The sequence below is a fragment of the Anarhichas minor genome, unplaced genomic scaffold (genome assembly GCF_050575085.1).
Source record: "Anarhichas minor isolate MPS153535 unplaced genomic scaffold, ASM5057508v1 ptg000026l, whole genome shotgun sequence".
Lineage (NCBI taxonomy): Eukaryota > Metazoa > Chordata > Actinopteri > Perciformes > Anarhichadidae > Anarhichas > Anarhichas minor.
The window spans coordinates 14,221,285-14,234,934 of record NW_027466472.1 but is presented as its reverse complement, the minus strand read 5'-3'; the positions used below and the strand labels follow the sequence as shown (position 1 = coordinate 14,234,934).

General features: G+C 40.3%; 2 protein-coding genes across 2 annotated transcripts; one reads left to right on the top strand and one right to left on the bottom strand.

Annotated features, from left to right (window-relative positions):
- The first annotated feature begins 1,848 nt into the window (after positions 1–1,848).
- LOC142959154 (multidrug and toxin extrusion protein 1-like) lies at positions 1,849–6,065 on the top strand. The gene is made up of 17 exons (XM_076100354.1): positions 1,849–2,010; positions 2,347–2,448; positions 2,662–2,730; positions 2,836–2,984; positions 3,300–3,342; positions 3,472–3,516; positions 3,647–3,744; positions 3,837–3,934; positions 4,052–4,165; positions 4,261–4,328; positions 4,486–4,594; positions 4,683–4,758; positions 4,851–4,920; positions 5,071–5,203; positions 5,300–5,394; positions 5,502–5,609; positions 5,763–6,065. The coding sequence occupies exons 1-17, from the start codon at positions 1,903–1,905 to the stop codon at positions 6,063–6,065; spliced, it is 1,788 nt and encodes a 595-aa protein (XP_075956469.1). The 5' UTR covers positions 1,849–1,902.
- Positions 6,066–7,074: 1,009 nt separating this feature from the next.
- Positions 7,075–11,714, bottom strand: slc47a3 (solute carrier family 47 member 3). The gene is made up of 17 exons (XM_076100660.1): positions 11,583–11,714; positions 11,298–11,399; positions 11,139–11,207; positions 10,913–11,061; positions 10,750–10,792; positions 10,616–10,660; positions 10,387–10,484; positions 10,203–10,300; positions 9,325–9,438; positions 9,185–9,252; positions 8,964–9,072; positions 8,573–8,648; positions 8,161–8,230; positions 7,918–8,050; positions 7,658–7,752; positions 7,526–7,568; positions 7,075–7,271 (listed from the first exon to the last, which is right to left on the bottom strand). Exons 1-17 carry the CDS (start codon positions 11,712–11,714, stop codon positions 7,075–7,077), a joined length of 1,641 nt encoding a protein of 546 aa, XP_075956775.1.
- Between the last annotated feature and the right edge of the window lie 1,936 nt (positions 11,715–13,650).

Below are 13,650 nucleotides of genomic sequence, written 5' to 3'. Positions count from 1 at the left end.
GGACTATATTGAGCCAAAATGGGCATTTTAATAGCTAGCACGGTTTTCATTAAGTCACAGATTAAGTTTCAGGAAAATTTTAGGTCTGTTTCAGATTTTATAATGGGTGTGTATTGCACAGAATGTTCAGCGCTAGAGTGATGACATCACGGCCAGAGTGGAGCAGAGCATGAAAAGTATTCTGTGATTTTTCAAAACAAATTGCTCCCAGTCCCACAGTTTTCACTCTTTATACACCATTTTTGGTCAAAAAGATAAGACATTTTGTGCTGGTCGCACGCATGTGTCTGTGTAATCCAACAGACTTACACATTTGACTCAAAGAGCCGCAGAGCAACATGAACTCCAAATAACTGCTCCATTAGACTCCATTATAAATCTGACCACTAATTTCTCAAAGAAAGCAGACGGTACCAGTTTTGTATATTGCTCTGCAGCTCACATTTTTAACACCACAAACATAAAAACCACATCAGCGCGTTCGGCGGAGTCTTATCTCTCTCATGGTAGCCATATGTTGTTGATTGGACTCATGGTTTTGGTATAATGGGGAGAGGTTTGACAGGTAGTTTTGTTGAAAATTCCTGTGTAGTTAATTAGCCTCTAACACACAGGTGCTCCAATCACAATGGCAACCAGTGACACACATGCACAGGTGTTTGATATGAGCTCATTAGTGCAGTTTTTATGTTTCTACTTCTAGCAAATAGGTTGAATGTTCCAAAATATGTGAAAAAGATGAATTATTGCATCCTCCATTAATGCCCATTTGTAAATGTTTTGTCTTTGGAGTAATGGAGGCACAATGTAATGAAGACGTTGGCTCTGGTTTATGCTCTTAGATGCTTGTTTGAAGAGAGGAGATGCACTTACGACTTCTGGTGACTAGTAGTTCTCTCGAAAACCGATGTTGAATACACTTATTGTAAGTCGCTTTGGATAGAAGCGTCTGCTAAATGACTGTAATGTAATGTAATGTAATGTAAAGACCCTCTCCATTACAAGCATCTGTGGACTGTTTCAAGGAAATAAGAGACACACACACTAAAGGTTGAATGTTTTATTGTACTGTTGGGTTTCTGGTGGATGTTATGTTCTCAGGTATACAGTAGTTATTGAAGGTCGGGCCTGTAGATACAAACATATTAGTTTGGTTATCTTTACCAAAAGGATTGAGTATAACCTGTTGTTTAATAGTGCTGTCAAATAACATGTATATTCAAATCACTTACCTCTGCTGGGTCTCCTCTCCGGGGTGTTTGGCCTAGTCCCCAGGGTACATGAGCACCATTTTATAGTTCCGGGAGGTACCATTTATTAATTAGTAGAGGGTAGTAAAACTGAATTACCTGTTCGGGCTTTATGTGATCTCTATTGTGATGTGTAACCACAATAGAGATCATACAGATAATTGACATTAGGATGTTAGGAATCCATTTTAATGTAGTTGTTATAGTTTAGGTAATTGTCAGGTAAGGGGCATAGTTACCTATATTGTAATGGGGTTGAGGTCCTCGTCAGTGGCAGGCTATATAAGGCTGCCATATTAAATCTAATCTGGTGCTGCCAGGACCACATGGTCCACCATGTAATGAGCTGTGCCATGCATTTGTTATTATTGTCGGTTTGCACCTAATGTAGGTTGTGATTGTGTTTTCAATATTAAACCACTCAAGATCAGAACATTCTTGCTTTTAAGTCATCCAATTTAGTCTTTGTTGTGATTGCAAGCTTTTTTTCCTTCTTGTTTTTCCACCATCTTCGTTGTTTCAGCTGGCCTTGGCTTCATTCCAGGGCAGCTGAGCAAATATTTCTATCCGGTCCAACATTATCTCCAAGACCGTGAGATAAAAGACCGATACTCCAGCAGAAGGATCTGCTTTAACATTTTGTGCTGCAGACATGGAGGGTTTCAGCGACAAGCTTTTCTGCTGCAGGTGGATGCGCCACAGAGTTCCCCTGGCCCACAGAGAGGAACTGTACCACATCCTGAGGATGACCGGCCCTCTGGTAAGGATTGACACTGTTTACATACCTTCCTCTGTCTGTTAGGGATTGTGTGGATTGAGGCTGTCCTTGATGAAAACCTGATTTATACAACAGAAGATTGATGGCGAAAAGAAAAGGTTAGGATGCCAGGTAAACATACTTTTGTGTCTGTGACGTCACAGCAGAAATCATTAGACCTAAGACAACGTATGGCAGGTAGTCATGACAGTGTGATGGCTGATTTGCAAAGAGAGCCCTGCTTATTAATTGCGACTTGTGTTTCTGGTCATTTACAACGTGTCCTCTGGGTGCTGGTAACCGTATCAACTGCACCATTGTCCATGTTTGTCTTTCTAGCTGCTCTCTCGAATCCTCAATTACCTGCTCCCATTTGTGGTCACCATGTTCTGTGGGCGTCTGGGAAATGAAGTGATGGCTGGCTATGGATTAGCTTCTGCTGTAAGTGGTGATCCTTAAGCTCCGTAGACTTGTGGAGGCTAGCATGAGGGAATGAAAGGTGGAAATGTAATTCCAAGGGAGAAAATTAAATATTAACGCTATAAACTCAACTTCTCAAGATGATTTATATATTAATTAGTATATTTGCTGTTAAGAGTTATAGAAACATTGGTTACATCAGAGGGATTCAAGTTTGTTTCATATTCATTCCAGACCATTAATATTACCACTACAGCAACGGGATATGGTCTGGGACTGGCATGCAACACTTTGGTGTCTCAGGTTTGGAAAGCTCTTTTAAAATGATGATACAATACATTTGAATTGTTTATTGTCCCTCCTGTTTATTACTGCACCCCTTTCTAAAATGTGAATTATGATGTGCAGACATTTGGTGGTAAGAACCTGCTGCGGGTCGGAGTTATCCTTCAGCGGGGCATCGTCATCCTGCTGTTGTTCTGTCTGCCCTGCTGGGGTCTGCTCATCAATGCCCAGGCCATCCTGTTGTGCCTGGGCCAGAGCCCTGAGGCGGCCAGGTACAGCACCTAATATGTTGTGATGCTATTGCACAAGGGATGTGGGTGCGTTTAAACTTGGGAAGTCGAGACCTTACCCTCCCTACATAAAAAAATGAATCTGGTCCCCATAGATTCACTTTATTGCACCCATTCTGCTCCGGTATTTTAACTATCCCTTTCAAGCATAAACTATGACAACCTTGGTCAGAATTGTTTTTATTACTTGTCTAATAAAAAATTGTCTGCCTCTAAATGGCAGTGAAAATGAATGAGACTGAATGAACTTTGTATATTATCTTAGATTGAGAAAGTGCTTCTTTGTCTTGATTTCAGAATAGCTCAGCTGTATATTACAGGCTTCCTTCCTGCAGTACCAGTCAGTCCTACCTTTTCTTTCACCTTTCAGCAACAATTCAACATGTTCTAATCCTGTTTTGTAGTATTTCTGCTCAATAAGCTGCTAAATAAATTAAAAACACCTAACTGAAATCATCTTTCTCCGTAGGCAATGTTTCTACAGCATCTCCAGGTGTCTTACCTGCAGAACCAGGTGGATTGCTGCCTTAAACCCAAGTTCTCTGTGTTGGCCCTCTGTATCATCTTATTTTAGTAGATGTTATAAATCGTATTAAGTCTAATTTTAATAAGTTGCGGCAATGATCTGGTGTTTGTGTACTCAGGGTATAATACTGCCACAAATGTACGCTGCTGCCATGGCAAACATAGCGAATGTTGTGACGAACTACATCTTTATTTACTGGCTGGATCTGGGTGTTAGGTAAGTGTACTCACACACCATTTTAAATCTGATTAAAACACACGCACACACACACACACTGATATCAACTTGTCTGTGTCCATGTCTTACAGCGGATCTGCAGCAGCCAATGCTCTGTCTCAGATTTACATCTGCACTTTTCTGTTTGCTTACATTTGGTGGAAGAAGCTCCATGTAAAAACATGGGGAGGTGAGGGACAGTTATATTTAGCAGATATTTATGGTGACTTTATGATCTCCTGGACCACTTTGTTGATCTTTCCAAGATTTTCCCTCCACTTGAATACGTTTCTCTCTCCCCCTGCAGGCTGGTCTGTGGAATCACTGCAGGAGTGGGGCTCCTACATGAAACTGGCCTTTCCCAGTACGTTGATGAAGTGCTTTGAGTGGTGGGTTTATGAGTTTGGTGGATTCTTCGCAGGTAATCCAAGTATTATACAAATTTAAGACATTTGTTTTGAACATACCGGATACAAACATTGAGTCACGACTTCCTCCTTTGTCTCTACTGATCAGGAATGCTGAGTGAAGATGAGCTGGCAGCCCAACATGTTGTGATGATGGTGGCTTTCATAACATTCATGGTACTAATAAGTCAGAGCTGATATTGTCCCGTATAAAACCTTTCTCTAAACATATCAAACTCAAGGTTTGTTCACCTTGAGTTAGTTTACCTCTGAACACTCTCAGAAGCCGATTTATTTTAAATTATTTTTCTAAAATAAAATGATGAATCCACAGTTCCCTCTTGGTATTCAAGCTGCAGCATGCGCCCGTGTGGGTAATGCTCTCGGTGCCGGAGACACTGCCAGGGCCATCCTCACCTGCAAGTTGTCACTCGCTCTTGCAGGTCAGTTCTAAACATGTTCTGTTGATGTAGCCGAAATCAATAAATCAGCATTTGATGTTTGATTTCTTTACATCCACTTTTTTCCCAGGTAGCATGGCAGTTGTTGAAGGTATTGTGCTTGGCTCTACTAAAACAGTGATTGGCTTCATCTTCACCTCTGATGAGTGAGTCTCTGCAGCTGCACTTTCTTTCAGTAACTATGATTGCAAAGATTGGAATAAAAAAAATAGATGCCAATTATAAAATCCTATTACAGGAAGATCATAGGTCTGGTTTCACACTTGATGAATGCATACTGTTTCCTTCAGTTCTTCGATGCTCTTATGGTGAGTATAACAGTTCTTCCTGTAAGCACAGCAAATATATTTGCATGTTGAATGAGCCAAATATATAAATGTTTAACTCAGGAGTTAGTAAATGGTGGCCAATGGAGTGAGACTGCATAATAATTAAAGATCTGTCTCTTTACATCCTAGTGCGTGTGCTCTGGCATCTTCTTGGGCACGGGCAAACAGAAGATACCAGCCGTGGGCAATTTTATTGGGTACTACTGCATAGGACTTCCACTAAGCGTTACTTTAACGTTTGTTACAAAACTGAGAATTTTAGGTAATTGTATGAAGTGATGTGTTGTTTTTAATTTCCAAAGAGAAGGGTTTTTATTTTCATGGAAAGCCTGCTCTGCACTTAACTGAATAATTGCAGGTTTTTGGCTGGGACTCCTCATTGGTATCATTTTACTATCCACCTTCTACATCACTGTCATCTTTAAGCTAAACTGGGAGAGAATCACAGAGGAGGTATGCTCAGCAGGGCCTCAGAATCTGGACTTTCAAAAGCTATTTGCTGCATGTAAGGATCTGAGGAATTAGACATTGGTTTAGGTTTTGTTTGTATTTATTTGCAGGCTTTAAACCGAGCACAGAAAAACACTCCCATGACTTTATTAAGCACAGCTGTCCTGTCAGACGCTGCGGGTCACAACACTGTTGACCAGACAGAGAGCCATGGGAACGTAAGCGGCCTGTAACAACAAAACATCTACATTTATTTTCATAGCTTGTTTTATCTTGTCAATTGGCATTTATATTATTAAGTTTTTGCTGTCCTTTGACATTGTTCTTTTTCCATATGACTTAACAAAATAAAGTAATGTCTGTCTCCCAAGCCAGTAGATGGCTACATGTCTGTGGGCCCCGAGTGCCATGATGGGAACACGGAGAGACAGGATGGACATGTGGTCCAGCTGAAGGGTGTCCGTCTCTCCACTACCCAGCTGATCCTCAGGCGAGGCCTCACTGTGTTTGCAGCAGTTGCACTTCTGGCTGTGGGAGCGACTGTGCACTTCCTTGTGCCCTTACCAGAGACCCGGCCTTCAGAGGCCAACTTTACTTTGGACTGGATCAACACGACATATACTCCTCATCACATTCTCTCCACTGCATTGGTCCCAAATGAAGAGTCAGATTGACCTTAAAGTAACAATATGGCACACTGCCGGCTAACGTTTAAATTGAGTACTGCAAAGCAAAATTCGCCCCCATCACCCAGATTCGAAGTGCATGCGGTTTGCCGGGTTGAGGACACTAAACCGTCATGAGCGCAACATTGTACTTTGAGAATGAAAAGTACAATGGGTCTTACACTGTAAATTGATCCGCTAATGTATACCTTTGCAATGTATTTATTGTCTGCAAATTATAAACCAGCTCATGTTTTTTTAATCTTTCAGCTCGCTATAGATGTGTGGTTGGCTATGTTTACGGTAGTCAAAGCTCAGCCTGTTATCCCAAAAACAAAAGCCAAGTGCTTCGAAAATATACATTCCAGAGTTGTAGTTCAGTGGCTGTTGGCCTTACTACTTTCCAGGCCCCATTAACGAGGTACTTTGTTGATTTTCCACTGAGTGACGTGACTTTCACCGGCAAATGAGCGGGGAGGTTGACCCGCTCGCAACACAGGGATGACATAATGTGATGACACAGAGCCGGTTGAATGAAAATCTGTAAAGTATTCCGACCACTAGACGTGATAAATTAGTTAAGGTTAGCTAACCTTAATTGAAGCTCAACGCTCACTGTTTAGGAGGAAAAAAGGCCACCGCCTTAGAATCCTCTGAGCTGTCTCCATCTCTCAAACGCATTTCCAAGATTGATGGAAATGGTCTTTTTATGATTTAATACAGTAAATATATTGTTGTTCCTTTAAGAATTCAAGATAACCACAATGTTTCTATTTAATGCATTAAATACAAAGGTTGTCAAACTGTCTTTAGTTTGACTCATTCTCTTTGACAGAGAATGTGGTTGTGAGACAAACACTGCAGATTCACTGGGACATCTTGTGAATTATTGGTTTGACAGTAATTCATTGATCATACACAATTTCTCACTCTGTGTACTGTCCATCTGCATGTGTGCCTTCCTTCTGCACGTCCTGCTTTGACATCCTGCAATGCAAACATCTGCCTTTGCTCATGTTCATTTAAACAAGTTAGTGATCAGCAGTTTAAGAATGATTCCAGCAGCCAGGATTAAAAGCATGACAGCCAGAGTCAGGCCTCTACGCAGAACCAGAGTCCTGTGAGAGAACATCCGCACTGTTTGTACTGCTGGTTCCGCCTCAGTCTGAACCAGGCCAATGGTGTCTTTTTGCCCTGGATCATCTGGTTGGGGACCTGGATACATAAAATATATATATATATATATATATATATATATATATACACACACACACAATCACACTCCATAGCTCTATAAGGATATTGAGCTTTTGCATTGACTTAAAGGTGCTGGAGTACATGTATCATTTGAAGCAATGTACCACTATTAAACTACATGTCTTATAGTCTCCAGGAAGAATTCATAATTTCCCCTGCTGAACAGGATAAATGTTTTCTTTTTCTCTAGCAGTATAAAATGTTTTACTTACTTGTGTCTGTGGAGCTCGCACACACTCCCGCTCTGATTTGAGCCTGGAAGAAAAACAATGTGTGAACGTGTAATCATAAAGAAGTAGCCTTTCGTCCATCTAGAATGGGAAGATGCACCTCTGAATACTAACCTCGACTTTAGCTTTCATCCAGTCCATTCTTACCAGGTAGAAAATTAAGAATGAAGACTGCAGAGCCACACAGGTAAACAAGCCTATCCACAGACCTAAGGGAAATAAAGGGTTTTACATCTTTAGCTTTAAGTGTAGCAAGTGATGCTGAGTCAGATCTCTAACTAAAAATAGACTATGGGGACAAAAAATGACCAGTTAGACAGAAATGTGGCAAAAACAAACAGATTAAGGCTAAAAAAACATGCTGTAAATCTTACCCTTGATTCCCATTTTGGCAGCAAACATCAGTGTCACTCCAATGGGAAAACCAACACCATAAAATCCAAAAATGTTGCAAATAGCCCCAATCCTCTGTTTACCAGCTCCTCTTATAATGCCTCCCGAGGCTGCCTAGTCATGCAAACACAATAAAGAGGTGGTTAGACATGTATTTTGCAAATGCAATAATATGTAGGTGTGTCAAGGGATCTTGTTTGGATGTGAATTGCAGAGATACTTACTGATATTGCATCCAGGAGGACGAATGGTGCATATAAAAGCATGATATCAGCAACCCTCTCCCGTATTTGTCTGACGGTAAAGAGACTCAAAATTAACAGTTTGACACTGAAGAGAGGTTAAAAAAAATGGACCATGAGATTAGTGTGTTATATATTGTGACATATTATATTATCGTTGACCAAAGAGAAATCAGTAAATTGCCCAAAATCACAGTGATGCCGAGCGTAACATTTCCCTCAAGTTAATGTTTAAAAGAGTTTGTCAGGCAAAGTTCACTGTAATGCACGTCATGGTGAAAGATTATTGCAGACTTGACACTGTCACTGTAGATGTTAACGCACTGTCTTTTTCCCCCCCAAAGGTAATGAGTATAGTCGCGGTTTGAAAAACACATGATAAAGGTATACTCACTTGTCATATGTAAAGACATAAGAGATATGGTCCTTCAGGCTCCCAATGAGAACGGACAAACATATAGAGACCGACACTGTGGTAAAGAGTAACACACTTCATTTTTCCACAGGTTGCATCATGCAAAAGGTGCTGATTCAGTTTACTGTTTGTAAACTGACTTACAGTATATTCAAACAGAGGACAACCACAGTCTTCTAATGTTGGCCAACGAGAAGCTGTGCAGGAGCAGGTCTAGAACTTTTTGGTTCTTTTAAGCTCTAAGCTACTGCTGAAATAGTTTCTTGAGTGCAATTAGAATTATTTAACAATTACCAAAGTATTAACTTATCTCCAAATACATGCTTTTGATAAGATATTAACAGATAGCATAGAAATGGTGTTTACTGACCTGCACAGAACATAGTTAGTTTAGCGGACAGCTTAGCCTGCTCCGTGTCTCCGGCTCCCAAGGCGTTTCCAACTCTTACATTGCCTGCTATACTGAAACCCATAGGGAACTAAGAACAAAAACGCATTATTAACATACTGGTACACTGCGTGTACAAATAGGGGATTCATATGAGACAATAACAATTTGATGTATATGAATTTTGGTAGAGGAAAGATTACCATGTATGCAACAGTAGAAAGTCCATATACAACCGATTGAGCTCCAAGCTCCACCTCACTTATTAGACCTGTCAATGACAAACGGCACTTAGATTTCACACCAGCAACGCTTTAAACAACAAAGTGGCCCATGACATTACCTGCTAGAAAGCCTCCAATCTCATACGTCCACCACTCAACACACATCATGACCATGCTGGGGATGGCCAAGTTGATGTATGAGCTCCAGTCCTGCAGGCACTCTTTAGACCAGCCTGCATGGTCAAATAATAAAGCAATACATCATTATATCACTCACACGTATGAAATATAGCTTAGATCAGATCAGTGCCTCGTCTCAACAATCAGATCTGTACCGACTCCGAGGAGCTCTGCTGGGAACATATCATAAGCAGATCAATGCTCATTTGATTTGAAATCTACCACAACATTCTTAAATGTCTTCAACAAACAGGGAAGCAAAGAAGAGAATAAGAAAAGAGCTCGTATACGTGTTTGTAGTGGAACAAGCCTTGAGCTCTGAACTAAACCATAGTTTGTTCCCTCAGCATATCAAATATGGAAGACGTTTTATACTGCCGTGGAGGGAGAGGGATGGGAGAAATAGTAACTTTCCTCCATAAGTTTAAGATCTTAGCCACACAAAACCTTCACTGTATTGTGGTTGTTCCAGGCATTGCTGACAAATTGCACACACGGCCTTGAATGGATATTAGTTTCTCTCTGAAGATGGCTGTAAAGTGCTCTTGAAACTCCTTTCACACAATTAATTAGATGTTTGTTTTCCAAACCAAGCATGTCTTGTGGCAGCAGCATTACAAATCATAATAATAAAATGAATAATAACTATTCGAAAACGTTGAGTTTCTCCTGAGCTACAGCCTTATTAAACCACAACCATCTCCCTCTGAGCTTCCTTCACCACTACGATAGCTCATTAACATTGGCATGAAAGAAGCAACTGGAGCCTATTAGTTTATGCAGGCTCACGGTCCTCCAACGCAAGTGTGGTTCTCACCTCCCCAGGTGGCCTTGTGAAGACCTTTCCACATGATATAAGAATAGAGAACTGCAGCCATGGAGAACTGGGAAATGGTGTTGGCCACAGCAGAACCTCTGTAAAGAGTAGTTCGTTGCATGACATTGGTTATGTGATGCAAGCAGTAATTGTGTTACTGAAAGAGGCAACAGGCGAAACTCACGCTACTCCCAGATTTAATACGTAAAGGAAGATGTAGTTGATGAGAGCGTTAAGAAGATTGACCACGAAGCCTGTGATTACCTGCGGCCATATGATGCCCTGAAAGAGAGCCACATATTATTCATAATTAGAAACAGGCACTGTGGCATCCCTTTCATGTAATCATCCTGCGCTGTCCTTATTTCAGCTCATCAGAGAGTGACTTAATGTTGAATAATAATGAACCTTACCTGGTTTTGCAGATATCTTGTTTGTAATGAATACATGAATGTAGCCTAAACACAACAACAAAGAAAAAAGAACAATATAAATATATCAATTTAGTCTTTTTTACAACTGCTTATTCTTATTTTGAAATACTTACAGGAAGTGCTGGCATAAAGATATTCACGTACATCTGAGACAAACTAAAAAGAGATTTTCCATCAACATCAACCAGAAGTACACACTTTTTAAACGATACATACATATATTCAATGAACAAATAAAGCGGGAAAAGAAGACATGTGAGTTGTGACACAGCTTACCTGGCCACCTCTGGCTCCTGTCTGACAGCCAACAGGATGGGCTCTGTGTTCACGAGGATCGCCCAACAGGGGAAACACGCCAGTAACAAGATGAGGATCGCCCGCTGTATGATCACCCCAACTCTCATGAGGTTATTGCCCCCAAAAGTCTGAAACCAAAGAGCATTTTCTTATTTTGTCAATACTTGTCTTACCTAATGAAAAATGGTGTGTAAAAGGCTCATACCTGAGAAATCAGAGTATCACACGCTGAAGCCAAACCCGCTCCAATAGATATACCTGTGACATTAATAACCTGAGGATACAAGGCAAACATTGATGGATTATGTTCTGTTGCTTTATTGGTTTGACTTTCACTGGAACAACACTCCTGTTCTGGACTCACTGCTGTCGCCAAAGACACCGCTGCCAGCTCTGTCTTCCCCAGATGGCCACAGAAAACAGTGCTGACAAAGCTCACTGCAAACACCATGAGCTTGGCCATAATCTGATGAGATCAAATCAAAATGAATGGAAAGACAGTGATTACTTTACAGGTAAATGACAAGTATTTGGTGTGGGCCTATTTCTTCTACTTCAACCCTGGCCTGTACTAAACGGTACAAGCTTCATTAGTAATCAAGCAGCAATGATTGGACACTTGAGGGTGCATTAAATACAGGCTACTCACCACTGGTCCGGACAGTTTAGACAACTCTTTTATTTCGGTCTTGAAACCAACAGGGACCAACATGCGGATCCGCTTAGTTACAAAACATTCACTCCATGAAGAGAGAGGTGAGCTCTGCGCGCTGCTCTCCATGATTCAGTAGCGGCTGTTACTGCTCCATTCACGGCTGTGTGTGTGTGTGTCAGAGCGTCTCTGTCAGTGTGAGGAATGTGTTGTAAACTCTGCTTTCACGTGATGCACGTGAACGTCCAGCGACTGTTATTCACTTCCTGTCAGTCTGCGGTGACATAAGCTCTCTGCGCCTCGCAGGTGAAGTGGACGAGAGCATGGATGCAGCAGCAGCAGCAGCAGGGGGCGTTGAAAAAAAAACAACTGCGGTTAATTCAGACAGTTTTCAGCTGCCTTTGAAGAATATACAAAGAAACTACTTCCTGCTAGACTGCGGTCAAGTCAGCAGACACTCGGATCTCCGTGGTCAACTCAGCAGACACTTAAATTGTAGTGCACCTATACGCTGAAACTTACGGTGTCTGCTGACTTGACCGCAGTCCTGCTAGATCATGTAGGCTACTCTTAGTTTGCAGACCTCGTTCGCATTTATTCATAATGTGTTTGTAAATATATAATAATGTAGCTGGTATTTTATGCTATCCTTTGTCTTTTTATGTCTGCTTGTGAAACAGTTTGCTGGTCGTTATGATATGTGTTGTATAAATAAGCTTTATTATTATCAATCACAAAATATATGTTTTTAGATTAAACCTGAGACTATATACTGTATAAACCTGCAAACTACAGATTGGATCTTTCAGTTTCGCCATGACCGAGGATTTTTCGTGTATAAATAGCCTATGTCAAGATTGGATTAAATATTCAGAACCTGAAATTCAGGTAATTGTTAGATATTTTGCAATGCTTTTCATACTATAATATTTAACTAATATATTTCTATTTTTGAAATGTGTCCATGTGTTGCAAATCATCCCACACAGCGATACAAACGTTTGTCCTTCAATACTCCTTTCAGTAACGTCCTGAGACGTTGTTGTTGTTGCTGAATCACACCAACAGATGGAGCCACTTCCCTGAAACACGTGCAAACTGATCACACTGTATCTTCACTGAAATGTTAAACGTCTCAGTGCATTCCAAGGTCTTTATATTAACATATCACATCACACATGATAAAACGTGAATTATTGAGCACTAAACCTTTATACTGAAGAGATATGTTGGTCCACACTAAAACATGCTGTTTATCTCTAAATCTCCTAATTTTCACTATCAAATCATTATTAGATAATTATTGATTACAATGCCATTAAAACACTTTTTACACCTCGTTTTAATGATTTACAAGGTTAATAACGAGTCAGCATTAATAGAACCATTATGAACAAGGTCCATCAAATGACCAATAATAATCACCTGATATTGTACTTAAGTTGACAATTTAAAGTACAAAGACTTTTGTAATGTTATTCATTTTAAATTAAAGACATATTCAATTACTTTTTGCAAATACTACAAGTCCCCTTATTAAATTGAGAAATAAATAGGTATTGAGTTACGTTCCTGCCTCCCTGAATGGTTTAATTATATTAGCACTCCGAAATTCAGTGGTTGTTTAAGGTGGTCTCAAAAAGTAGAATCCAATGAATGTAATACTCCTTTGCCATGTAAAACCCCATTGTCTAATTGCAGGACAGTTTGGAAGGGGGAGATCAATGTCTCTGTGGGATAAGCCAAATAAATAAATGTAATTTCAATCTTTAAAATATTTTTTGTTCATAACAATGTTTGTTCATAACAATGTTTTTTTTGGAACCCTTCTAAGAGGACAAGTTCAAGTCAGATTATTTATCCACAAACATACTGCCCATGTAATGGAAATGAATGTTTCACACAGGGCTGTAATGCAAAATACTATCTTCCCCATGACATCATATGGGACTCAGTTGTTATTCTGGCCACTGTGGCATGAAAACAATCACAAAAATCTTTTTCGCAACAGGCTTTAAGAGGAGACATCGAACAATCAAACAATCTCAGCATCAGGTGATTCTGT